Raw genomic sequence first — 27,219 nt, 5'->3', positions numbered from 1 at the left:
TGAGAGCGTTCTGTAGAGCTGAGAGCATTCTGTAGAGCTGAGAGCATTCTGGAGAGCTGACAGCATTCTGTAGAGCTGAGAGCATTCTGTAGAGCTGAGAGCATGCTGAGAGCATTCTGTAGAGCTGAGAGCATTCTGTAGAGCTGAGAGCATTCTGGAGAGCTGAGAGCATTCTGGAGAGCTGAGAGCATTCTGGAGAGCTGAGAGCATTCTGGAGAGCTGAGAGCATTCTGGAGAGCTGAGAGCATTCTGGAGAGCTGAGAGCATTCTGTAGAGCTGAGAGCATTCTGTAGAGCTGAGAGCATTCTGTAGAGCTGAGAGCGTTCTGTAGAGCTGAGAGCATGTTGAGAGCGTTCTGTAGAGCTGAGAGCATTCTGTAGAGCTGAGAGCATTCTGTAGAGCTGAGCGTTCTGTAGAGCTGAGAGCATTCTGTAGAGCTGAGAGCATGCTGAGAGCATTCTGTAGAGCTGAGAGCATTCTGTAGAGCTGAGAGCATTCTGTAGAGCTGAGAGCATTTTGGAGAGCTGAGAGCATTCTGGAGAGCTGAGAGCATTCTGTAGAGCTTCTGTAGAGCTGAGAGCATTCTGTAGAGCTGAGAGCATTCTGTAGAGCTGAGAGCATTCTGTAGAGCTGAGAGTATTCTGTAGAGCTGAGAGTATTCTGTAGAGCTGAGAGCATTCTGTAGAGCTGAGAGCGTTCTGTAGAGCTGAGAGCATACTGTAGAGCTGAGAGCATGCTGAGCTGAGCATTCTGTAGAGCTGAGAGCATTCTGTAGAGCTGAGAGCATTCTGTAGAGCTGAGAGCATTCTGTAGAGCTGAGAGCATTCTGTAGAGCTGAGAGCATTCTGTAGAGCTGAGAGCGTTCTGTAGAGCTGAGAGCATTCTGTAGAGCTGAGAGCGTTCTGGAGAGCTGAGAGCATGCTGAGAGCATTCTGTAGAGCTGAGAGTATTCTGTAGAGCTGAGAGCATTCTGTAGAGCTGAGAGCATTCTGTAGAGCTGAGAGCATTCTGTAGAGCTGAGAGCATTCTGTAGAGCTGAGAGCGTTCTGGAGAGCTGAGAGCATTCTGGAGAGCTGAGAGCATTCTGGAGCTGAGAGCATTCTGGAGAGCTGAGAGCATTCTGGAGAGCTGAGAGCATTCTGGAGAGCTGAGAGCGTTCTGTAGAGCTGAGAGCGTTCTGTAGAGCTGAGAGCATTCTGGAGAGCTGAGAGCATTCTGAGAGCATTCTGTAGAGCTGAGAGCGTTCTGTAGAGCTGAGAGCATTCTGTAGAGCTGAGAGCATTCTGTAGAGCTGAGAGCATTCTGTAGAGCATTCTGTAGAGCTGAGAGTATTCTGTAGAGCTGAGAGCATTCTGCAGAGCTGAGAGCATTCTGCAGAGCTGAGAGCATTCTGGAGAGCTGAGAGCATTCTGGAGAGCTGAGAGCATTCTGGAGAGCTGAGAGCATTCTGTAGAGCTGAGAGCATGCTGAGAGCGTTCTGTAGAGCTGAGAGCATTCTGTAGAGCTGAGTATTCTGTAGAGCTGAGAGCATGCTGAGAGCATTCTGGAGAGCTGAGTATTCTGTAGAGCTGAGAGCATGCTGAGAGCATTCTGTAGAGCTGAGAGCATGCTGAGAGCGTTCTGTAGAGCTGAGAGCGTTCTGGAGAGCTGAGAGCATTCTGTAGAGCTGAGAGCATGCTGAGAGCATTCTGGAGAGCTGAGAGCATTCTGTAGAGCTGAGAGCATTCTGTAGAGCTGAGAGCGTTCTGTAGAGCTGAGAGCTTTCTGTAGAGCTGAGAGCATGCTGAGAGTGTTCTGGAGAGCTGAGAGCATTCGGTAGAGCTGAGAGCATTCTGTAGAGCTGAGAGCGTTCTGTAGAGCTGAGAGTGTTCTGTAGAGCTGAGAGCGTTCTGTAGAGTTGAGAGCATTCTGTAGAGCTGAGAGCATTCTGGAGAGCTGAGAGCATTCTGTAGAGCTGAGAGCATTCTGTAGAGCTGAGAGCATTCTGGAGAGCTGAGAGCATTCTGGAGAGCTGAGAGCATTCTGGAGAGCTGAGAGCATTCTGGAGAGCTGAGAGCATTCTGTAGAGCTGAGAGCATGCTGAGAGCGTTCTGGAGAGCTGAGAGCGTTCTGGAGAGCTGAGAGCGTTCTGTAGAGCTGAGAGCATTCTGTAGAACTGAGAGCATTCTGTAGAGCTGAGAGCATTCTGTAGATCTGAGAGCATTCTGTAGAGCTGAGAGCATTCTGTAGAGCTGAGAGCATTCTGTAGAGCTGAGAGCGTTCTGTAGAGCTGAGAGCATTCTGTAGAGCTGAGAGCGTTCTGTAGAGCTGAGAGCGTTCTGTAGAGCTGAGAGCATTCTGTAGAGCTGAGAGCATTCTGTAGAGCTGAGAGCATTCTGTAGAGCTGAGAGCGTTCTGGAGAGCTGAGAGCATTCTGTAGAGCTGAGAGCATTCTGTAGAGCTGAGAGCATTCTGGAGAGCTGAGAGCATTCTGGAGAGCTGAGAGCATTCTGGAGAGAGACCCCCACACCCCCTCCCTCCCTCCCTCCCCCCTTCCCTCTTCCTGTCTCAATGTTAAACTCAAGACACATTATCTTCACACATTTTAGATGCTTTTTACTGACAGACACAAGTCAATAATCAGCTAGGCCTGATTATAATCAGCTAGGCCAAGTCAATAATCAGCTAGACCAAGTCAATAATCAGCACTGCCTAAACTGCTGGCTTCCCCCAATAGGCACATGCCTATACACTTGTGATTTGAAACAATCCACAGCTATATATTTGAAGGTGCTAATGGCCCTCTGTGGCTGAGTCAAGCTCTCTGGTAATGACTCTCTGTGGCTGAGTCAAGCTCTCTGGTAATGACTCTCTGTGGCTGAGTCAAGCTCTCTGGTAATGACTCTCTGTGGCTGAGTCAAGATGTCTGGTAATGACTCTCTGGTAATGACTCTCTGTGGCTGATTCAAGCTCTCTGGTAATGACTCTCTGTGGCTGAGTCAAGATGTCTGGTAATGACTCTCTGTGACTGAGTCAAGATGTCTGGTAATGACTCTCTGTGGCTGAGTCAAGATGTCTGGTAATGACTCTCTGTGGCTGAGTCAAGCTCTCTGGTAATGACTCTCTGTGGCTGAGTCAAGATGTCTGGTAATGACTCTCTGTGACTGAGTCAAGATGTCTGGTAATGACTCTCTGGCTGAGTCAAGATGTCTGGTAATGACTCTCTGTGGCTGAGTCAAGATGTCTGGTAATGACTCTCTGTGGCTGAGTCAAGATGTCTGGTAATGACTCTCTGTGGCTGAGTCAAGATGTCTGGTAATGACTCTCTGTGGCTGAGTCAAGATGTCTGGTAATGAATTGTGAATTCTTTTATTTAAACAGGAGGAGAATTTAAAATATTTTAACAAAAGATACATTTACTTTAGGGGAAGCCAGAATCCAAACTGCGCAGCTGCCAATTTACCTTTCTAATTAGCGAATGGCTGAAACCAGAGATCTGTAAAAAAAAAATATATATATATTTATTTTTTATTTCACCTTTATTTAACCAGGTAGGCAAGTTGAGAACAAGTTCTCATTTACAATTGCGACCTGGCCAAGATAAAGCAAAGCAGTTTGACAGATACAACGACACAGAGTTACACATGGAATAAAACAAACATACAGTCAATAATACAGTATAAACAAGTCTATATACGATGTGAGCAAATGAGGTGAGAAGGGAGGTAAAGGCAAAAAAAGGCCATGGTGGCAAAGTAAATACAATATAGCAAGTAAAACACTGGAATGGTAGATTTGCAATGGAAGAATGTGCAAAGTAGAAATAAAAATAATGGGGTGCAAAGGAACAAAATAAATAAATAAATTAAATACAGTAGGGAAAGAGGTAGTTGTTTGGGCTAAAATAGGTGGGCTTTACAAAAGCAGTAATCTGTGAGCTGCTCTGACAGTTGGTGCTTAAAGCTAGTGAGGGAGATAAGTGTTTCCAGTTTCAGAGATTTTTGTAGTTCTTCCAGTCATTGGCAGAGAAACTGGAAGGAGATCTGAAAGAATTAGTTTTGGGGTGACTAGAGAGATATACCTGCTGGAGCGTTACAGGTGGGAGATTATTTGATTTAACCAGCTGAGATAAGGGGACTTTACCTAGCAGGGTCTTGTAGATGACATGGAGCCAGTGGGTTTGGCGATGAGTATGAAGCGAGGCCAGCCAACGAGAGCGTACAGGTCGCAATGGTGGGTAATATATTTGGGGCTTTGGTGACAAAACGGATTGCACTGTGATAGACTGCATCCAATTTGTTGAGTAGGGTATTGGAGGCTATTTTGTAAATGACATCGCCAAAGTCGAGGATTGGTAGGATGGTCAGTTTTACAAGGGTATGTTTGGCAGCATGAGTGAAGGATGCTTTGTTGCGAAATAGGAAGCCAATTCTAGATTTAACTTTGGATTGGAGATGTTTGATATGGGTCTGGAAGGAGAGTTTACAGTCTAACCAGACACCTAAGTATTTGTAGTTGTCCCTAAGTCAGAGCCAGGACTCTCACCTGTAGAGAGAGGTTGGTATTATGGGTTATAATGAGAATACCAGGACTCCTGTAGAAGGTTGGTATTATGGGTTATAATGAGACTACCAGGACTCCAGTAGAGATAGGTTGGTGTTATGGGTTATAATGAGACTACCAGGACTCCTGTAGAGAGAGGTTGGTATTATGGGTTATAATGAGACCACCAGGACTCTCTCCTGTAGAGAGAGGTTGGTATTATGGGTTATAATGAGACTACCAGGACTCCAGTAGAGATAGGTTGGTAGTATGGGTTATAATGAGACTACCAGGACCCTCTCCTGTAGAGATAGGTTGGTATTATGGGTTAGACCAGGGGTCTCTGTTTCTCAGCCCCCCACGCCATGTCTATTTCTATGGGCACCAGCACTGTTCATGCCACACTACTACTGTCCAGACAGCATCAGATACAGGTCTATTTCTATGGGCACCAGCACTGTTCATGACACACTACTACTGTCCAGACAGCATCAGATACAGGTCTATTTCTATGGGCACCAGCACTGTTCATGCCACACTACTACTGTCCAGACAGCATCAGATACAGGTCTATTTCTATGGGCACCAGCACTGTTCATGCCACACTACTACTGTCCAGACAGCATCAGATACAGGTCTATTTCTATGGGCACCAGCACTGTTCATGCCACACTACTACTGTCCAGACAGCATCAGATACAGGTCTATTTCTATGGGCACCAGCACTGTTCATGCCACACCGTTCACACGCCTCTGGTTGGTGGAGAGGATGTTCCAGGTTTAAAGTTCCTGCAGTTCTACACATTTTGTCATCAGGGAGCAAAGAAAATGTTGCTGTTTTAAAACTAATTTTCTTGCCATTCTAAATATTTACCGTGTCTAATATGTATTCATTTGAGTGACAAAAAAAATTACAACATTATCTATGTGCTAAAAAAACAACTATCCCATGCTGTCATGGACTAGTTGACCCAGACATTTCTGACCAGTTATAAATATCTCTGTAATGACTGACATGACAAGAGGAACTGAACGATGAACTACCCAATTTCTACGTTGCACCTTGTACATTCTACTATTACAACTTTAAAGAGTATATTTATTAAAGCCGGACCTTTCAAAAAATGATATACACTGCATTCTGAAAGTATTCATCATCAATCTACACACACCTCATAATGACATCACAATACCGCATAATGACATCACAATACCTCATAATGACATCACAATACCTCATAATGACAAAGCAAAAACAGTTTAAAAAAAAATGTTTTTGCAAATGTATTAAAATACAAAACAGAAATATCACATTTCCATAAGTACTCAGACTCTTTACTCAGTACTTTGTTGAAGCACCTTTGGCAGCGACTACAGCCTCTAGTCTTCTTGGGTTTGACGCTACAAGCTTGGCACACCTGTATTTGGGGAGTTTCTCCCCATTCTTCTCTGCAGATCCTCTCAAGTTCTGTCAGGTTGGATGGAGAGCATCGCTGCACAGCTATTTTCAGGTCTCTCCAGAGATGTTCAAGTCCGGACTCTGGCTTGGCGGCCAGCTCTAGGAAAAGAGACCAATGGGTATACAGGTGAGATGTGCTTAAGTCCCAGCCCATGTGGGGGGGTTGAGGGGGATGAGTCTCAGCCCATGTGGGGGGTGGAGGGATGAGTCTCAGCCCATGTGGGGGGGGGGGGTGGAGGGAGGGATGAGTCCCAGCCCATGTGGGGGGGGTGGAGGGGGATGAGTCCCAGCCCATGTGGAGGGGATGAGTCCCAGCCCATGTGGGGGGTGGAGGGGGATGAGGCCCAGCCCATGTGGGGGGTGGAGGGGGCGAGGATGGAAGTGAGGAGGCCGTCCTTTACCTCAGGGTTTCCCAAACTCGAGTTGAAACCCTGTTTGACCAGTCTTGGGGTTGGAAACAGCTGGTTGAATTAGTCATTACATCTGATAGGAAAACCCAAGTCACTTCAAAACATATTATTTGATATATTGACGTTCACACATTTAATGTGCTGCTACATACTGAACATTAGAATTATTCCCCGATGCGGATGTTTCAGCTCGCTAACCGTCTCTGATTTTGACTCGAACAGCGAAACAACAAGGCTGCCCTGTTCTGCACCGTCAACGCACCTCAGCAGAGATGGAAGAGAATGCAAGACATCCCACTCCCTATTTTTTTTTTCTGGTCCATATATGGTTAATGAACGTCGCAGACTAGCACTAGCTGCTAATGCATTGGTGTCAAAGGGAGAGCCACCCTGTAGAGCAGAACGGAAATGAATATTTTTTGTTTCAATGGGAAACAGCCTGAGTGGGACATCATTTATCCACCATCTTTGACCTCACTGCCTGGGACTTGCCTGGGCACAAAGTGTAAAGAGGTGACTGGGTAGAACCTCCACAGATATAGTATCCAAGCTTTTTGTTTTATTTTTTATTTATTTAATTAAGAGATACAGGGCTGTCAGATTTGATTGAGTTCTTCCGTTTCTCTGACTCCAGTACAGTAGGTGGCGGTAGTGCACCGTTAACGGTGAATCCCGACCGCCGTTAAATCCCCCGAAGAAGAACAGAAGAGAGAACAACAACTTGTTTCAGGAAGGAGAGACGACGGCATGCTAGACACGTTTTCAAAAAACCTACATCGAGGGAACTTGTATTATTATTATTATTATTATTATTATTATTATTATTAGTGGAAAACCCGAGACAAACAGTCGAGGTAAGAAACGTTCGTGGGTGTCGCTTTCTTTTATCTCTTATCCAAGGAAATTAAGGTTAGATAGCTACTCAAACAAGCCTAATGTTGGCTACAGGGCTAACCAGCTAATGTTTACTGTCCTCACAAAGCCTCGTCCTTCACCATCCTGTGTTATGTGGCAGAGGACGTTTCATCAATAACACATTTATCGTGGATACTTTGGTGAAACGGCACGCAAGCTAAGTTAGAGGGATACTAACTAGCTCCTTGTTTAGGTAACCTTACTTTCACAGTCTCGTTTTTGTTTATTAAATCCCTGTAATGCGATATCGTGGAGTTGAGGTAAACTCAGCTTGTATCCCCAGCCGAGGTGGCCAGATAAATTCACCTTTGGCATTTACAGCACCGCTTGTGTTGGCTGTCTACGGGTCGAAAGTCTAGCAAGGCTATTCGGCAATGTCCAATTTATGAAGCTATGTATGCAATCTTATCTAACTATATGATATACAGTCGAATCACTGGAGATGTGTGTACACAGGTCTTTACAGTATCTGTAAACCAAACACTGGGTTTGATATGCCGCTATCTGTAGTGTCCTCACCCGTCTACGTTGTCCTGGTCTCTGTGTAGATGGTGTCTTATAAGAGACTGAGCCCAGAGGATGTCCAGTTCACCAACGCTGCTGCTTCAGAGGAGGCTCCTGTACGGGAGGAGGTGAGAACTACCTGACACTCTCGTGGGATTCTGTCATGTATAGTAATGTGGTCACATTTTACCCCAACCCTACAGTACCAGTCAAAAGTTTGGGACACACCTACTCATTCAAGGGGTTTTTCTTTATTTTTTTTAGTAATTGTCTACATTGTAGAATAATAGTGAAGACATCAAAACTATGAAATAACACATATGGAATCATGTAGTAACCAGAAAAGTGTTAAACAAATCCAAATATTGTTTATGTTGAGATGTCTGTTACTTAAACTCTGAAGCATTTATATGGGCTGCAATCTGAGGTGCAGTTAATTGCTGTTTTCTGAGGCTGGTAACTCTAATGAACTTATCCTCTGCAGCAGAGGTAACTCTGGGTCTTCCTTTCCTGTGGCGGTCCTCATGAGAGATAGTTAACTCTAATGAACTTATCCTCTGCAGCAGAGGTAACTCTAATGAACGTATCCTCTGCAGCAGAGGTAACTCTAATGAACGTATCCTCTGCAGCAGAGGTAACTCTGGGTCTTCCTTTCCCGTGGCGGTCCTCATGAGAGATAGTTAACTCTAATGAACGTATCCTCTGCAGCAGAGGTAACTCTGGGTCTTCCTTTCCTGTGGCGGTCCTCATGAGAGATAGTTAACTCTAATGAACGTATCCTCTGCAGCAGAGGTAACTCTGGGTCTTCCTTTCCTGTGGCGGTTCTCATGAGAGATAGTTAACTCTAATGAACGTATCCTCTGCAGCAGAGGTAACTCTGGGTCTTCCTTTCCTGTGGCGGTCCTCATGAGAGACAGTTTCATCACAGCTCTTGATGGTTTCTGCGACGGCACTTTAATTGAAGAAACTAAAAGTTCTTAACATTTTCCTGATTGACTGACCTTCGTGTCTTAAAGTAATGATGGACTCATTTCTCTTTAGTTATTTGAGCTGTTCTTTCCATAATATGGACTTGGTCTTTTACCAAACAGGGCTCTTCTGGTATACCACCCCTACCTTGTCACAACACAACTGATTGTCTCAAACACATTAAGAAGGAAATAAATTCCGCAAATGTATTTTTAACAAGGCACACCTGTTAATTGAAATGCATTCCAGGTGACTACCTCATGAAGCTGGTTGAGAGAATGCCAAGAGTGTGCAAAGCTGTCATCAAGGCAAAGGGTGGCTACTTTGAAGAATCTCAAATATTTGGATTTGTTTAACACTTTTTTGGTTACTACATGATTCCATATGTGTTATTTCATTGTTTTGATGTCTTCACTATTATTCTACAATGTAGAAAATAGTACAAATAAAGTCAAACCCTTGAATGAGTAGGTGTGTCCAACATTTTGACTGGTACTGTGTATGTACATATTACCTCAACTGCTTCGAACCCCTGCACATTGACTCTCTACCGGAGTAGCTTGAGTGCCAGTCTGTTTCTACTCTGTCACCAACTCCCTCTGGGATTTTCCTGCCCAAACATCGGGGCGGCTTTTTTACAAAAGAGCAGAAACAGACTGGCACTCAGGTAATTGACTAGTGTCCTGTCCAGGGGGTGTACTGGTACACCAAGCTGCCTCACACTGCAGAAACAGGAGATAGGCTCCTGCAGGGCTAACGTTCTTACCCAGACTACACCAGTGTGTTGTACTGCCTTGTACTCTACTGTTTAGTATTGTGTCGTATTGCAGTCAAACTGTAACTGTCGTTGTGATTTCAGGGGAAGGACCCAGAGGAGACAGAGCGCCCCCTGCTGCCCCGGAGGCCCTCCTGTTCTGCCACCACGGCTCTAATATCCCTGGGCTCCCTGCTGCTCCTGGTCTGTGGCCTCTGGCTTCTAGTGACCATCTTCTGGCTCCAAGCCCCCTCCAACAGCGTCCCCCACAGGGCCCCGCCGCCCAGGGGCTCCCCAGGGACGGGTGGGGGAGACGGGAGTAGAGCCCTACCAGAGCCCCAGGCTTGTGGAGTGGTCCCAGAGGCCTGGAGGTTTGACTGCTACCCAGAGAGAGGGGTGGTGGTGACCAGGGAGTTGTGTGAGGCGAGGAACTGTTGCTTCATCCCTGCCTCCTCCTCCCCCCCTGCCCCGGGGAGGAACGGTGTTCCCTGGTGTTTCTACCCTCCTGGGTTCCCCTCCTACTCCCTGGTGTCTGTTAACGCCACAGACTTGGGTCAGACGGGAACTCTGGTGAAGACGGTGAAGACCTACTACCCTAAAGACATTCTGACCTTACAGCTGGAGCTCCTCTATGAGACAGACAACAGGCTCCGAGTCAGGGTGAGGAGCCAGGGAGGACACCAATGCATACAGTGGGGCAAAAAGTATTTAGTCAGCCACCAATTGTGCAAGTTCTCCCACTTAAAAGATGAGAGAGGCCTGTAATTTTCATCATAGGTTCACTTCAACTATAACAGACAAAATGAGAAAGAGAAAAATCTAGAAAATCACATTGTAGGATTTTTAATGAATTTATTTGCAAATTATGGTGGAAAATAAGTATTTGGTCACCTACAAACAAGCAAGATTTCGGGCTCTCACAGACCTGTAACTTCTTCTGTAAGAGGCTCCTCTGTCCTCCACTCGTTACCTGTATTAATGGCACCTGTTTGAACTTGTTATCAGTATAAAAGACACCTGTCCACAACCTCAAACAGTCACACTCCAAACTCCACTATGGCCAAGACCAAAGAGCTGTCAAAGGACACCAGAAACAAAATTGTAGACCTGCACCAGGCTGGGAAGACTGAATCTGCAATAGGTAAGCAGCTTGGTTTGAAGAAATCAACTGTGGGAGCAATTATTAGGAAATGGAAGACATACAAGACCACTGATAATCTCCCTCGATCTGGGGCTCCACGCAAGATCTCACCCCGTGGGGTCAAAATGATCACAAGAACGGTGAGCAAAAATCCCAGAACCACACGGGGGGACCTAGTGAATGACCTGCAGAGAGCTGGGACCAAAGTAACAAAGCCTACCATCAGTAACACACTACGGCGCCAGGGACTCATCCTGCAGTGCCAGACGTGTCCCCCTGCTTAAGCCAGTACATGTCCAGGCCCGTCTGAAGTTTGCTAGAGAGCATTTGGATGATCCAGATGAAGATTGGGAGAATGTCATATGGTCAGATGAAACCAAAATATAACTTTTTGGTAAAAACTCAACTCGTTGTGTTTGGAGGACAAAGAATGCTGAGTTGCATCCAAAGAACACCATACCTACTGTGAAGCATGGTGGTGGAAACATCATGCTTTGGGGCTGTTTTTCTGCAAAGGGACCAGGACGACTGATCCGTTTAAAGGAAAGAATGAATGGGGCCATGTATGGTGATATTTTGAGTGAAAACATTCCATCAGCAAGGGCATTGAAGATGAAACGTGGCTGGGTCTTTCAGCTTGACAATGATCCCAAACACACCGCCCGGGCAACGAAGGAGTGGCTTCGTAAGAAGCATTTCAAGGTCCTGGAGTGGCCTAGCCAGTCTCCAGATCTCAACCCCATAGAAAATCTTTAGAGGGAGTTGAAAGTCTGTGTTGCCCAGCAACAGCCCCAAAACATCACTGCTCTAGAGGAGATCTGCATGGAGGAATGGGCCAAAATACCAGCAACAGTGTGTGAAAACCTTGTGAAGACTTACAGAAAAGTTTGACCTCTGTCATTGCCAACAAAGGGTATATAACAAAGTATTGAGATAAACTTTTGTTATTGACCAAATACTTATTTTCCACCATTTGCAAATAAATTCATTAAAAAATCCTATAATGTGATTTTCTGGATTTTTTTTTCTCATCTCATGTCTGCCATAGTTGAAGTGTACCTATGATGAAAATTACAGGCCTCTCTCATCTGTTTAAGTGGGAGAATTTGCACAATTGGTGGCTGACTAAATACTTCTTTGCCCCACTGTACATACTGATGCACATGAATGGACTTTATACACACCAATACATACATACTGACACACACACACACCAATACATACATACTACATACTCACACACACACACACACACACACACACACACACACACACACACACACACACACACACACACCAATACATACATAGTGACGCACACACACACACACCAATACATACATACTGACACACACACACACACACACACCAATACATACATACTGACACACACACACACACACACACACACACACACACACACACACACACCAATACATACATACTGACACACACACACACACACACACACACCAATACATACATACATACATACTGACACATTAATGCACACACATGCAAATTAATGCTCACACACACAGGCAGAAGTGCGCACACACACATAAATACAGACAGATGCACATGAATGTACTGTATAGACACACATTAATGCTCGCTCTCACACACACACACACACACATAGGCAGAAGTGCACACACACATGAATTCAGTCCCTGTGTCAGATCTCTGGGGTCTTTGGCCGTCATATCATTCATCTCTCTTTTGTTATGTTCAGATCACCGACCCGTCTGAGTCGCGGTTCGAGGTGCCAATCGCCGTGCCCAAGGCCACAGAGAAGGCCTCTAGTCCCGCCTACTCTGTGGAGCTATCCAATGAGCCGTTTGGCATCATCGTTAAGAGAACGTCCACAGGAGCTGTGCTGTATGCATGAGTTATTCTCTCTCTCTCTGTAGTTTCTACTCTCTCTACTCTCTGTCTCTCTGTAGTTTCTACTCTCTCTCTCTCTCTCTCTGTAGTTTCTACTCTCTCTCTCTCTCTCTCTCTCTGTAGTTTCTACTCTCTCTCTCTCTCTCTCTCTGTAGTTTCTACTCTCTCTCTCTCTCTGTCTCTGTAGTTTCTACTCTCTCTCTCTCTCTCTCTCTGGTTTCTACTCTGTCTCTCTCTCTCTCTCTCTCTCTCTGGTTTCTACTCTGTCTCTCTCTCTCTCTCTCTCTCTGTGGTTTCTACTTTCTCTCTCTCTGTGGTTTCTACTCTCTCTCTCTGTGGTTTCTACTCTCTCTCTCTCTCTCTCTCTCTCTCTGTAGTTTCTACTCTCTCTCTCTCTCTGTGGTTTCTACTCTGTCTCTCTGTAGTTTCTACTCTCTCTCTCTCTCTGTGGTTTCTACTCTCTCTGTAGTTTCTACTGTCTCTCTGTAGTTTCTACTCTCTCTCTCTCTCTCTCTGTGTGGTTTCTACTCTCTCTCTCTCTGTGGTTTCTCTCTCTCTCTGTGGTTTCTACTCTCTCTCTCTGTGGTTTCTACTCTCTCTCTCTCTCTGTGGTTTCTACTCTGTCTCTCTGTAGTTTCTACTCTCTCTCTCTCTCTGTGGTTTCTACTCTCTCTGTAGTTTCTACTGTCTCTCTGTAGTTTCTACTCTCTCTCTCTCTCTCTCTGTGGTTTCTACTCTCTCTCTCTCTGTGGTTTCTACTCTCTCTCTCTCTCTGGTTTCTACTCTCTCTCTCTCTCTGTGGTTTCTACTCTCTCTCTCTGTGGTTTCTACTTTCTCTCTCTCTCTCTGTGGTTTCTACTCTCTCTCTCTCTCTCTGTGGTTTCTACTCTCTCTCTCTCTCTCTCTTTCTCTCTGTCTCTCTCTCTCTCTCTCTCTCTCTGTGGTTTCTACTCTGTCTCTCTCTCTGTGGTTTCTACTCTCTCTCTCTCTCTGTCTCTCTCTCTCTGTAGTCTCTACTCTGTCTCTCTAGTCTCTACTCTGTCTCTCTAGTCTCTACTCTGTCTCTCTAGTCTCTACTCTCTCTCTGTAGTCTCTACACTCTCTCTGTAGTCTCTACACTCTCTCTGTAGTCTCTACACTCTCTCTGTAGTCTCTACACTCTCTCTGTAGTCTCTACACTCTCTCTGTAGTCTCTACACTCTCTCTGTAGTCGCTACTCTCTCTCTGTAGTCGCTACTCTCTCTCCGTAGTCGCTACTCTCTACTCTCTCTCTCTCTCTCTCTGTCTCTCTCTGTAGTCTGGTTGGAGTAATCTGGGAATTGGGATAGTTTATTTTGATTTAACATAATGCCTGTGCTTGTGTGTCTGTCTTCATGTTGTGTGTCTGTCTTCATGTTGTCTCTCTCTGTTCCCCCCCCAGCCTCAACACCACGGTAGCTCCTCTGTTCTACTGTGACCAGTTCCTCCAGCTGTCCAGCAGTCTGTCCAGTCAGTACATCTATGGGCTGGGAGAACACCGCTCCTCCTTCCTACACGACATCCACTGGAACACCCTCACCATGTGGGCTAGAGACGTGGCGCCCACGGTAACGGCTCCCATCTCCAGACCACATATTGACCGTCTCGGTCTCATCCCTTCTACCTGACCATGACTCTATTCTATATCCTGTGTCTGTAGGACCTCATCCCTTCTACCTGACCGTGACTCTATTCTATATCCTGTGTCTGTAGGACCTCATCCCTTCAACCTGACCGTGACTCTATTCTATATCCTGTGTCTGTAGGACCTCATCCCTTCAACCTGACCGTGACTCTATTCTATATCCTGTCTCTGTAGGACCTCATCCCTTCAACCTGACCGTGACTCTATTCTATATCCTGTGTCTGTAGGAGCTGACTAACCTGTACGGGGTTCATCCCTTCTACCTGGCCATGGATGAGGGAGGGACGGGGACAGCACATGGATTCTTCCTGCTCAACAGCAACGCTATGGGTCAGTGGCCACGTCCCATTACTACCTTTACTCTAGCTACTGTTTACTGGGACACGATGGGTCCTGTGGCCACGTCCCATTACTACCATTACTCTAGCTACTGTTTACTGGGACACGATGGGTCAGTGGCTCCCATTACTACCATTACTCTAGCTACTGTTTACTGGGACACGATGGGTCAGTGGCCACGTCCCATTACTACCTTTACTCTAGCTACTGTTTACTGGGACACGATGGGTCAGTGGCCACGTCCCCATTACTACCATTACTCTAGCTACTGTTTACTGGGACACGATGGGTCAGTGGCCACGTCCCATTACTACCATTACTCTAGCTACTGTTTACTGGGACACGATGGGTCAGTGGCCACGTCCCATTACTACCTTTACTCTAGCTACTGTTTACTGGGACACGATGGGTCAGTGGCCACGTCCCATTACTACCTTTACTCTAGCTACTGTTTACTGGGACACGATGGGGTCAGTGGCCACGTCCCTTTCTACCATTACTACCTTTACTCTAGCTCCTGTTTACCTGGGACATGATGGGTCAGTGGCCACGTCCCATTTCTACCATTACTACCTTTACTATAGCTCCTGTTTACCTGGGACATGATGGGTCAGTGGCCACGTCCCATTTCTACCATTACTACCTTTACTCTAGCTCCTGTTTACCTGGGACATGATGGGTCAGTGGCCACGTCCCATTTCTACCATTACTACCTTTACTCTAGCTCCTGTTTACCTGGGACACGATGGGGTCAGTGGCCACATCCCATTTCTACCATTACTACCTTTACTCTAGCTCCTGTTTACCTGGGACATGATGGGTCAGTGGCCACGTCCCATTACTACCATTACTACCTTTACTCTAGCTCCTGTTTACCTGGGACATGATGGGTCAGTGGCCACGTCCCATTACTACCATTACTACCTTTACTATAGCTCCTGTTTACCTGGGACATGATGGGTCAGTGGCCACGTCCCATTACTACCATTACTACCTTTACTATAGCTCCTGTTTACCTGGGACGCGGTGGGTCAGGCGCTGGCCTGTTCCATTTCCTTCCCTTTTACGTTCAGTATCTTGAATCTCCATTGATGTCTGAGTGATGCTGTGTGGTCTTTATGGTGTGTTTATGAATGATCTGTGGATGTTTGTTCTGTAGACGTGGTCCTCCAGCCGGGCCCTGCCATCACCTGGCGTACCATCGGTGGGATCCTGGACTTCTACGTCTTTCTGGGTCCCGATCCGGCCTCTGTGATTGGACAGTATTTGGAGGTCGTAGGTCAGTCTACAGAAAGATTATGATCTATTTCTTCCTCGTGTCCTTAGAAGTCGTCACTGTCTGATTCTCGCCGTCACCTCTCTCAGGTTACCCCGCCATGCCTGTCTACTGGGCGCTGGGGTACCATCTCTGTCGCTGGGGTTACGGAAGTAGCAATGCCACCTGGGATGTTGTCAAGAACATGAGGAACTATAGAATACCTCAGGTACTGACTCCCTCAGTGTGTGTGTATATATGTGTGTATCGAACATGAGGAACTATAGAATACCTCAGGTACTGACTCCCTCAGTGTGTGTGTATATATGTGTATAGAGAACATGAGGAACTATAGAATACCTCAGGTACTGACTCCCTCAGTGTGTGTGTGTATATATGTGTATAGAGAACATGAGGAACTATAGAATACCTCAGGTACTGACTCCCTCAGTGTGTGTGTGTGTATAGAGAACATGAGGAACTATAGAATACCTCAGGTACTGACTCCCTCAGTGTGTGTGTGTATATGTGTATAGAGAACATGAGGAACTATAGAATACCTCAGGTACTGACTCCCTCAGTGTGTGTGTATATATGTGTATAGAGAACATGAGGAACTATAGAATACCTCAGGTACTGACTCCCTCAGTGTGTGTGTGTATAGAGAACATGAGGAACTATAGAATACCTCAGGTACTGACTCCCTCAGTGTGTGTGTGTATATGTGTGTATCGAACATGAGGAACTATAGAATACCTCAGGTACTGACTCCCTCAGTGTGTGTGTGTATATGTGTGTGTATAGAGAACATGAGGAACTATAGAATACCTCAGGTACTGACTCCCTCAGTGTGTGTGTGTATATGTGTATAGAGAACATGAGGAACTATAGAATACCTCAGGTACTGACTCCCTCAGTGTGTGTGTGTATATATGTGTGTATAGAGAACATGAGGAACTATAGAATACCTCAGGTACTGACTCCCTCAGTGTGTGTGTATATATGTGTGTATAGAGAACATGAGGAACTATAGAATACCTCAGGTACTGACTCCCTCAGTGTGTGTGTATATATGTGTGTATAGAGAACATGAGGAACTATAGAATACCTCAGCTACGTTCCGCTGACTCCCTCAGTGTGTTCACAGTTCTCTTCTGCATGGAACAGGGACTGTCTTCCTTGACAGGCAGTGGAATAACTGTGTGTGTGTTTATATGTGTGTGTGTGTGTGTGTGTGTGTGTGTGTGTGTGTTCCAGGATGTGCAGTGGAATAACTGTGTGTGTGTGTGTGTGTGTGTGTGTTTGTGTGTGTTCCAGGATGTGCAGTGGAATAACTGTGTGTGTGTGTGTGTGTGTGTGTGTGTGTGTGTGTTCCAGGATGTGCAGTGGAATGATATAGACTACATGGACCGTTCTCTAGACTTCACCTTTGACCCCACGGCCTTCTCGACCCTGCCTGACATGGTGAAAGACCTGCACAGCCACGGACAGCGCTACGTCATGATTCTGGTACGTTAACCCTCTCCTCCCCCTCTAGGGGTATTACCCCTCTCCTCCCCCCTCTAGGGGTATTAACCCTCTCCTCCCCCTCTAGGGGTATTACCCCTCTCCTCCCCCTCTAGGGGTATTACCCCTCTCCTCCCCCCTCTAGGGGTATTAACCCTCTCCTCCCCTCTAGGGGTATTACCCCTCTCCTCCCCCTCTAGGGGTATTACTCCCTCTCCTCCCCCTCTAGGGGTATTAACCCTCTCCTCCCCTCTAGGGGTATTAACCCTCTCCTCCCCCCCCTCTAGGGGTATTAACCCTCTCCTCCCCTCTAGGGGTATTAACCCTCTCCTCCCCCTCTAGGGGTATTGACCCTCTCCTCCCCCTCTAGGGGTATTGACCCTCTCCTCCCCCTCTAGGGGTATTGACCCTCTCCTCCCCCTCTAGGGGTATTGACCCTCTCCTCCCCCCTCTAGGGGTATTACCCCTCTCCTCCCCCCCTCTAGGGGTATTACCCCTCTCCTCCCCCCTCTAGGGGTATTAACCCTCTCCTCCCCCTCTTGGGGTATTAACCCTCCCCCCCCCCTCTAGGGGTGTTAACCCTCTCCTCCCCCCTCTGGGGGGGTACTAACCCTCTCCTCCCCCTCTAGGGGTATTAACCCTCTCCTCCCCCTCTGGGGTATTACCCCTCTCCTCCCCCTCTAGGGGTGTTAACCCTCTCCTCCCCCCCTCTAGGGGTATTAACCCTCTCCTCCCCTCTAGGGGTATTAACCCTCTCCTCCCCCTCTAGGGGTATTAACCCTCTCCTCCCCCTCTAGGGGTATTAACCCTCTCCTCCCCCTCTAGGGGTATTAACCCTCTCCCCCCCTCTAGGGGTATTAACCCTCTCCTCCCCCTCTAGGGGTATTGACCCTCTCCTCCCCCTCTAGGGTATTGACCCTCTCCTCCCCCTCTAGGGGTATTGACCCTCTCCTCCCCCTCTAGGGGTATTAACCCTCTCCTCCCCCTCTTGGGGTATTACCCCTCTCCTCCCCCTCTAGGGGTATTAACCCTCCCTCCCCCTCTAGGGGTATTGACCCTCTCCTCCCCCTCTAGGGGTATTGACCCTCTCCTCCCCCTCTAGGGGTGTTAACCCTCTCCTACCCCCTCTAGGGGTGTTAACCCTCTCCTCCCCCTCTAGGGGTGTTAACCCTCTCCTCCCCCTCTAGGGGTATTACCCCTCTCCTCCCCCCTCTAGGGGTATTAACCCTCTCCTCCCCTCTGGGGTATTAACCCTCCCCCTCTAGGGGTACTAACCCTCTCCTCCCCCTCTAGGGGTGTTAACCCTCTCCTCCCCCTCTAGGGGTATTAACCCTCCCCTCCCCCTCTAGGGGTATTGACCCTCCCCCTCCCCCTCTAGGGGTATTGACCCTCTCTCCCCCCCTCTAGGGGTGTTGACCTTCTCCTCCCCCTCTAGGGGTGTTAACCCTCTCCTCCCCCTCTAGGGGTGTTAACCCTCTCCTCCCCCCTCTAGGGGTGTTAACCCTCTCCTCCCCCCCCTAGGGGTATTAACCCTCTTAACCCTCTCCTCCCCCTCTAGGGGTATTAACCCTCTCCTCCCCCTCTAGGGGTATTAACCCTCTCCTCCCCCTCTAGGGGTATTAACCCTCTCCTCCCCCTCTAGGGGTACTAACCCTCTCCTCCCCCTCTAGGGGTACTAACCCTCTCCTCCCCCTCTAGGGGTACTAACCCTCTCCTCCCCCTCTAGGGGTACTAACCCTCTCCTCCCCCCTCTAGGGGTACTAACCCTCTCCTCCCTCTACAGGACCCAGGTATCAGCAGTGTCCAGCCAGAAGGAGGGTACTGGCCGTATGACGAAGGTCTGAGGAGAGGAGTCTTCATCAACCACACAGATGGAAGCACACTCATCGGGAAGGTAGGGAGACACAGATGGAATCACACTCAGCGGGAAGGTAGGGAGACACAGATGGAAGCACACTCATCGGGAAGGTAGGGAGACACAGATGGAAGCACACTCATCGGGAAGGTAGGGAGACACAGATGGAATCACACTCATCGGGAAGGTAGGGAGACACAGATGGAATCACACTCATCGGGAAGGTAGGGAGACACAGATGGAATCACACTCATCGGGAAGGTAGGGAGACACAGATGGAATCACACTCAGCGGGAAGGTAGGGAGACACACACACAGATGGAAACACACTCACCAGGAAGGTATGGGATGAGAGATGGACCAGCAGCTGGAGGTCTCCTAGAGGTTAGAGAGAGATGGACCAGCAGCTGGAGGGCTCTCCTAGAGGTTAGAGAGAGATGGACCAGCAGCTGGAGATCTCCTGGAGGTTAGAGAGAGATGGACCAGCAGCTGGAGATCTCCTAGAGGTTAGAGAGAGATGGACCAGCAGCTGGAGATCTCCTAGAGGTTAGAGAGAGATGGACCAGCAGCTGCAGGTCTCCTAGAGGTTAGAGAGATGGACCAGCAGCTGGAGATCTCCTAGAGGTTAGAGAGAGATGGACCAGCAGCTGGAGGTCTCCTAGAGGTTAGAGAGAGATGGACCAGCAGCTGGAGGTCTCATAGAGGGTAGAGAGAGATGGACCAGCAGCTGGAGGAAGTGGGCTGATGGCTACATGCCGTATCCTGCCTGCCGTTGTGCCCTTGAGCAAGACCATTAACCTCTAAAAAGGTTTACTGCGCCCCCCTCTGCTCCAGCCTCTTTAACCTGTGTGTTTGTTTCTCTGGGATAAGCAGAAGGCACATTTCTGTTGATCAATAAAGTCAACTACCTCTCTTTTTCCTTGCCCTCTCTCTCTCTCCTCTCCTATGTTGTTCACCTCTCTCTCTCTCCTCTCCTATGTTGTTCACCTCTCTCTCTCTCTCTCTCTCTCTCTCTCCTATGTTGTTCACCACTCTCTCTCTCTCTCTCCTATGTTGTTCACCACTCTCTCTCTCCTCTCCTATGTTGTTCACCACTCTCTCTCTCTCTCTATGTTATTCACCACTCTCTCTCTCTCTCCTATGTTATTCACCACTCTCTCTCTCCTCTCCTATGTTATTCACCACTCTCTCTCTCCTCTCCTATGTTGTTCACCTCTCTCTCTCTCTCTCTCTCTCCTATGTTGTTCACCTCTCTCTCTCTCTCTCTCTCCTATGTTGTTCACCTCTCTCTCTCTCTCTCTCTCTCCTCTCCTATGTTGTTCACCTCTCTCTCTCTCTCTCCTCTCCTATGTTGTTCACCTCTCTCTCTCTCTCTCTCTCTCTATGTTGTTCACCTCTCTCTCTCTCTCTCCTCTCCTATGTTGTTCACCTCTCTCTCTCTCTCTCTCTCTATGTTGTTCACCTCTCTCCTCTCCTATGTTGTTCACCTCTCTCTCTCTCTCTCTCTCTCTCTATGTTGTTCACCTCTCTCTCCTATGTTGTTCACCTCTCTCTCTCTCTCTCTCTCTCTCCTATGTTGTTCACCTCTCTCTCTCTCTCTCTCTCTCCTCTCCTATGTTGTTCACCTCTCTCTCTCTCTCTCTCCTATGTTGTTCACCTCTCTCTCTCTCTCTCTCTCTCTCCTCTCCTATGTTGTTCACCTCTCTCTCTCTCCTCTCCTATGTTGTTCACCTCTCTCTCTCTCTCCTATGTTGTTCACCTCTCTCTCTCTCTCTCTCTCTCTCTATGTTGTTCACCTCTCTCTCTCTCTCTCCTCTCCTATGTTGTTCACCCTTCTCTCTCCTCTCCTATGTTGTTCACCTCTCTCTCTCTCTCTCTCCTCTCCTATGTTGTTCACCTCTCTCAGGTGTGGCCAGGTCTGACATCGTTTCCTGATTTCTCTGATGATGTGACCCATGAGTGGTGGTACGACAATCTCAAGAGGTTCCACGACAAAGTTCCCTTCGACGGACTCTGGATCGTGCGTAAGAGTGTGTGTGTGTGCTGACATCTAACCGTGTGTGTGTGTGTGTGTGTGTGCTGTCATCTAACCTTGTGTGTGTGTGTGCTGCTGTCATCTAACCTTGTGTGTGTGTGTGTGTGTGTGTGCTGTCATCTAACCGTGTGTGTGTGTGTGTGTGTGTGATGTCATCTAACCTTGTGTGTGTGTGTGTCATCTAACCTTGTGTGTGTGTGCTGTCATCTAACCTTGTGTGTGTGTGTGTGTGTGATGTCATCTAACCTTGTGTGTGTGTGTGTGTGTGTGCTGTCATCTATCTAACCTTGTGTGTGTCATCTAACCTGTGTGTGTGTGTGTCATCTAACCTGTGTGTGTGTGTGTGCTGTCATCTAACCGTGTGTGTGTGTGTGTGTGTGTCATCTAACCTTGTGTGTGTGTGTGTGTGTGTGTGTGTGTGTCATCTAACCTTGTGTGTGTGTGTGTGTGCTGTCATCTAACCTTGTGTGTGTGTGTGTGTGCTGTCATCTAACCTTGTGTGTGTGTGTGTGTGTGCTGTCATCTAACTGTGTGTGTGTGTGTGTGCTGTCATCTAACTGTGTGTGTGTGTGTGTGCTGTCATCTAACTGTGTGTGTGTGTGTGTGCTGTCATCTAACCTTGTGTGTGTGTGTGCTGTCATCTAACTGTGTGTGTGTGTGTGTGCTGTCATCTGTCATCTAACCTTGTGTGTGTGTGTGTGCTGACATCTAACCTTGTGTGTGTGTGTGTGTGTGTGTGTGCTGACATCTAACCTTGTGTGTGTGTGTGTGTGTGTGTGTGTGCTGTCATCTAACCGTGTGTGTGTGTGTGTGTGCGCTGTCATCTAACCGTGTGTGTGTGTGTGTGTGTGTGTGTGTGTGTGTGTGTGTGCGCTGTCATCTAACCGTGTGTGTGTGTTTTCCTGTGTCAGTCTGGAGTCAGATATTGTGAACGGCTTTGCCCTCTGACCCCTCTCACTTCCTGCCTAGGACATGAACGAGCCATCTAGCTTCGTGGACGGGTCGACCGTTGGTTGTCCTGACACCGAGCTGGAGAACCCTCCGTACACACCTGGTGAGACACACACACCTCTCTCATCTTGCTCTCTTTCTCTGCCCTCCCTCCTCTCTCTCTCTCACCTCTTGTTCTCTCACCTCTCTCTCATTTCTCTCTCTCCCTCGTTCTCTCACCTCTCTCTCATTTCTCTCTCACTTCCTCTCTCTCTCCCTCTAGGTATATTAGGAGGGTTGTTGAGGGCTAAGACCCTGTGTGCCTCTGCTGTCCAGAAGACCTCGTCTCACTACAACATGCACAGCCTGTATGGACTTCTAGAAGCTAAGGCCTCGGCACGGTCAGTACGACACATACACACTCTGTTACACCACCAAACTAGGATACAGTCAGACAGACATGTACACACTCTGTCACTGACTCACTTTCATTTTTAAAGACGTGACCAATACACTATAGCCACCACCTAACTAGGATATAGTCAGACGTGGCCAACACACCACCTAACTAGGATACAGTAAGATGTGACCAATACACCACCTAACTAGGATACAGTCAGACACAACTAGGATACAGTCAGACGTGACCAATACACCACCTAACTAGGATACAGTCGGACGTGACCAATACACCACCTAACTAGGATACAGTCTGACGTGACCAATACACCACCTAACTAGGATACAGTCTGACGTGACCAATACACCACCTAACTAGGATACAGTCTGACGTGACCAATACACCACCTAACTAGGATACAGTCAGACGTGACCAATACACCACCTAACTAGGATACAGTCGATGACAGTCCACCTAACTAGGATACAGTCGGACGTGACCAACACCACCTAACTAGGATACAGTCGGACGTGACCAACACCACCTAACTAGGATACAGTCGGACGTGACCAATACACCACCTAACTAGGATACAGTCGGACGTGACCAATACACCACCTAACTAGGATACAGTCGGACGTGACCAATACACCACCTAACTAGGATACAGTCGGACGTGACCAATACACCACCTAACTAGGATACAGTCGGACGTGACCAATACACCACCTAACTAGGATACAGTCGGACGTGACCAATACACCACCTAACTAGGATACAGTCGGACGTGACCAATACACCACCTAACTAGGATACAGTCGGACGTGACCAATACACCACCTAACTAGGATACAGTCGGACGTGACCAATACACCACCTAACTAGGATACAGTCGGACGTGACCAATACACCACCTAACTAGGATACAGTCGGACGTGACCAATACACCACCTAACTAGGATACAGTCGGACGTGACCAATACACCACCTAACTAGGATACAGTCGGACGTGACCAATACACCACCTAACTAGGATACAGTCGGACGTGACCAATACACCACCTAACTAGGATACAGTCGGACGTGACCAATACACCACCTAACTAGGATACAGTCAGACACCACTAGTGACCAATACACCACCTAACTAGGATACAGTCAGACGTGACCAATACACCACCTAACTAGGATACAGTCAGACGTGACCAATACACCACCTAACTAGGATACAGTCAGACACACCTACTAGGATACAGTCAGACGTGACCAATACACCACCTAACTAGGATACAGTCAGACGTGACCAATACACCACCTAACTAGGATACAGTCAGACGTGACCAACACACCACCTAACTAGGATACAGTCAGACGTGACCAATACACCACCTAACTAGGATACAGTCAGACGACCAATGACAGTCAATACACCACCTAACTAGGATACAGTCAGACGTGACCAATACACCACCTAACTAGGATACAGTCGGACGTCACCACCTAACTAGGATACAGTCGACCAATACACCACCTAACTAGGATACAGTCAGACGTGAAATACACCACCTAACTAGGATACAGTCAGACACAACTAGGATACAGTCAGACGTGACCAATACACCACCTAACTAGGATACAGTCAGACCAATACACCACCTAACTAGGATACAGTCAGACGTGACCAATACACCACCTAACTAGGATACAGTCAGACGTGACCAATACACCACCTAACTAGGATACAGTCGGACGTGACCAACACACCACCTAACTAGGATACAGTCAGACGTGACCAATACACCACCTAACTAGGATACAGTCAGACGTGACCAATACACCACCTAACTAGGATACAGTCAGACGTGACCAATACACCACCTAACTAGGATACAGTCAGACGTGACCAATACACCACCTAACTAGGATACAGTCAGACGTGGCCAACACACCACCTAACTAGGATACAATTGAGTTTTCTTTGACGGCCCAATATATATGTTTTCTCTTCTCTTCCCTCCCTCCCGCCCTCCCCCACCTCCTCCCTCTCTCCCACCCCTCCCTCTCCCCCTCCCTCCCTCTCTCTCCACCTCCCTCCCTCCTCCCCAGTGCTCTGAAGCGTATGTTAGGGAAGAGAGCGTTTGTGATCTCTCGCTCCACCTTCCCCAGTCAAGGCCAATACTCTGGACACTGGCTTGGAGACAACAGGAGTCACTGGAAGGACATGTACACCTCGATAGCAGGTAGACACACACACACACACACTCACACACTCACACACACACACACACACACACTAGGGCTGGGCGATATGTCCAAAATATCCTATCAGGATTTGTGTTATTATGGACGGTTTTACAGTATTTGATGTTTCTACTTGGTAAAAGTTGTAAATATGTTTTCTGAGTAGTGCAGGACTGTTCTCCATTCTGTAACCAGGTTGAGAGAGATGAGACATGATTAGATACCAGCCTAGTTCCATGTGACAGAGAGAGAGAGATGAGACATGATTAGATACCAGCCTAGTTCCATGTGACAGAGAGAGAGATGAGACATGATTAGATACCAGCCTAGTTCCATGTGACAGAGAGAGAGAGATGAGACATGATTAGATACCAGCCTAGTTCCAGGCTGGTATCTAATCATGTCTCAGTCTCCATGTGACAGAGAGAGAGAGATGAGACATGATTAGATCCATGTCAGTTCCATGGAACAGGAACTGAGACTGGTATCTAATCATGTCTCATGAGACTCTTAGATCTCTAGTTCTGTCACATGGAACTAGGCTGATATCTAATCATGTCTCATCTCTCTGTCTGTCACATGGAACTAGGCTGGTATCTAATCATGTCTCATCTCTCTCTGTCACATGGAACTAGGCTGGTATCTAATCATGTCTCATCTCTCTCTGTCCCATGGAACTAGGCTGGTATCTAATCATGTCTCATCTAGGCTCAGACTCATCTCTCTCTGTCACATGGAACTAGGCTGGTATCTAATCATGTCTCATCTCTCTCTAGAGGTCTCTGACATGGAACTAGGCTGGTATCTAATCATGTCTCATCTCTCTGTCACATGGAACTAGGCTGGTATCTAATCATCATGTCTCATCTCTCTCTGTCACATGGAACTAGGCTGGTATCTAATCATGTCTCATCTCTCTCTCTGTCACATGGAACTAGGCTGGTATCTAATCATGTCTCATCTCTCTGTCACATGGAACTAGGCTGGTATCTAATCATGTCTCATCTCTCTCTAGAGGTCACATGGAACTAGGCTGGTATCTAATCATGTCTCATCTCTCCATCTCTCTCTCTCTGTCACATGGAACTAGGCTGGTATCTAATCATGTCTCATCTCTCCATCTCTCTCTAGAGGTCACATGGAACTAGGCTGGTATCTAATCATGTCTCATCTCTCTCTCTCTCTGTCACATGGAACTAGGCTGGTATCTAATCATGTCTCATCTCTCTCTCTCTGACATGGAACTAGGCTGGTATCTAATCATGTCTCATCTCTCTCTCTGTCACATGGAACTAGGCTGGTGTCTAATCATGTCTCATCTCTCTCTAGAGGTCACATGGAACTAGGCTGGTATCTAATCATGTCTCATCTCTCTCTCTGTCACATGGAACTAGGCTGGTATCTAATCATGTCTCATCTCTCTCCCTCCTCCTCCAGGTATGTTAACCTTTAACCTCCTGGGTGTTCCCCTGGTGGGGGGCTGATATCTGTGCCTTCTCTCTCTCCCTCCCTCCCCCTCCAGGTATGTTAACCTTTAACCTCCTGGGTGTTCCCCTGGTGGGGGCTGATGTCTGTGGCTTCAGTGAGCAGACTGAGGAGGAGCTGTGTGTCCGCTGGACTCAGCTAGGAGCCTTCTACCCTTTCACACGCAACCACAACTCTATCGACCAGAAGGTAAGACCCCCAATGTGCCCCCCTCCACCAATGTGCCCCCTCCACCAATGTCATCTCCCCACATGGAACTAGGCTGGTATCTAATGTGCCTCCCTCCACCAATGTGCCCCCTCCACCAATGTGCCCCCATCCCACCAATGTGCCCTAGGCTCCACCAATGTGCCTCCACCAATGTGCCCCCCCCTCCACCAATGTGCCTCCCTCCTCACCAATGTGCCTCCCCTCCACCAATGTGCCTCCCCTCCCACCAATGTGCCTCCCCCTCTCCCATCTCCACCAATGTGCCTCCCCCTCCACCAATGTGCCTCCCCCCCCCACCATGTGCCTCCCCCCCTCCACCAATGTGCCTCCCCCCTCCACCAATGTGCCTCCCCCTCCACCAATGTGCCCCCCTCCACCAATCCACCAATGTGCCCCCCCTCCACCAATGTGCCTCCCCCTCCACCAATGTGCCCCCCTCCACCAATGTGCCCACCCCCTCCACCAATGTGCCTCCCCCACTCCACCAATGTGGCCCTGACACAAACTGTCATAGAAAAGTCTGTGTCTCTCTCCTCCCAGCCTCAGGACCCCCAGCGTTCAGCCCTGCAGCCTGTATATTCTGTCTCTCTCCTCCCAGCCTCAGGACCCCCAGTGTTCAGCCCTCCAGCCTGTATATTCTGTGTCTCTCCTCCCAGCCTCAGGACCCCCAGCGTTCAGCCCTGCAGCCTGTATATTCTGTGTCTCTCCTCCCAGCCTCAGGACCCCCAGCGTTCAGCCCT

The 27,219-nt window shown here is 47.9% G+C and overlaps 1 protein-coding gene across 2 annotated transcripts in view; it reads left to right on the top strand.

The window, feature by feature from the left end:
- Positions 1–7,097: 7,097 nt before the first annotated feature.
- gaa2 (alpha glucosidase 2) overlaps positions 7,098–27,219 on the top strand; it is a 36,696-nt gene continuing 16,574 nt past the window's right edge. Inside the window, exons 1-15 of one of the 2 annotated variants that reach the window (XM_042316472.1) lie at positions 7,098–7,244; positions 7,854–7,937; positions 9,638–10,192; positions 12,409–12,554; positions 13,981–14,146; positions 14,451–14,553; positions 15,722–15,841; positions 15,928–16,046; positions 17,195–17,326; positions 19,107–19,217; positions 21,085–21,198; positions 22,183–22,267; positions 22,427–22,544; positions 24,650–24,783; positions 26,307–26,458. In XM_042316472.1, the coding sequence (XP_042172406.1) occupies positions 7,854–7,937; positions 9,638–10,192; positions 12,409–12,554; positions 13,981–14,146; positions 14,451–14,553; positions 15,722–15,841; positions 15,928–16,046; positions 17,195–17,326; positions 19,107–19,217; positions 21,085–21,198; positions 22,183–22,267; positions 22,427–22,544; positions 24,650–24,783; positions 26,307–26,458 (2,139 nt within the window). In that variant the 5' untranslated portion in view covers positions 7,098–7,244. Of the gene's footprint in view, positions 7,245–7,288; positions 7,499–7,853; positions 7,938–9,637; positions 10,193–12,408; positions 12,555–13,980; positions 14,147–14,450; positions 14,554–15,721; positions 15,842–15,927; positions 16,047–17,194; positions 17,327–19,106; positions 19,218–21,084; positions 21,199–22,182; positions 22,268–22,426; positions 22,545–24,649; positions 24,784–26,306; positions 26,459–27,219 lie in introns of those variants that run through there. The other variant, XM_042316473.1, reaches the window with a different exon arrangement.

Source organism: Oncorhynchus tshawytscha, unplaced genomic scaffold (assembly GCF_018296145.1).
Source record: "Oncorhynchus tshawytscha isolate Ot180627B unplaced genomic scaffold, Otsh_v2.0 Un_contig_3519_pilon_pilon, whole genome shotgun sequence".
Lineage (NCBI taxonomy): Eukaryota > Metazoa > Chordata > Actinopteri > Salmoniformes > Salmonidae > Oncorhynchus > Oncorhynchus tshawytscha.
Note: the sequence above shows the minus strand (reverse complement) of the source record. Positions and strands in the feature narration are given on the sequence as shown.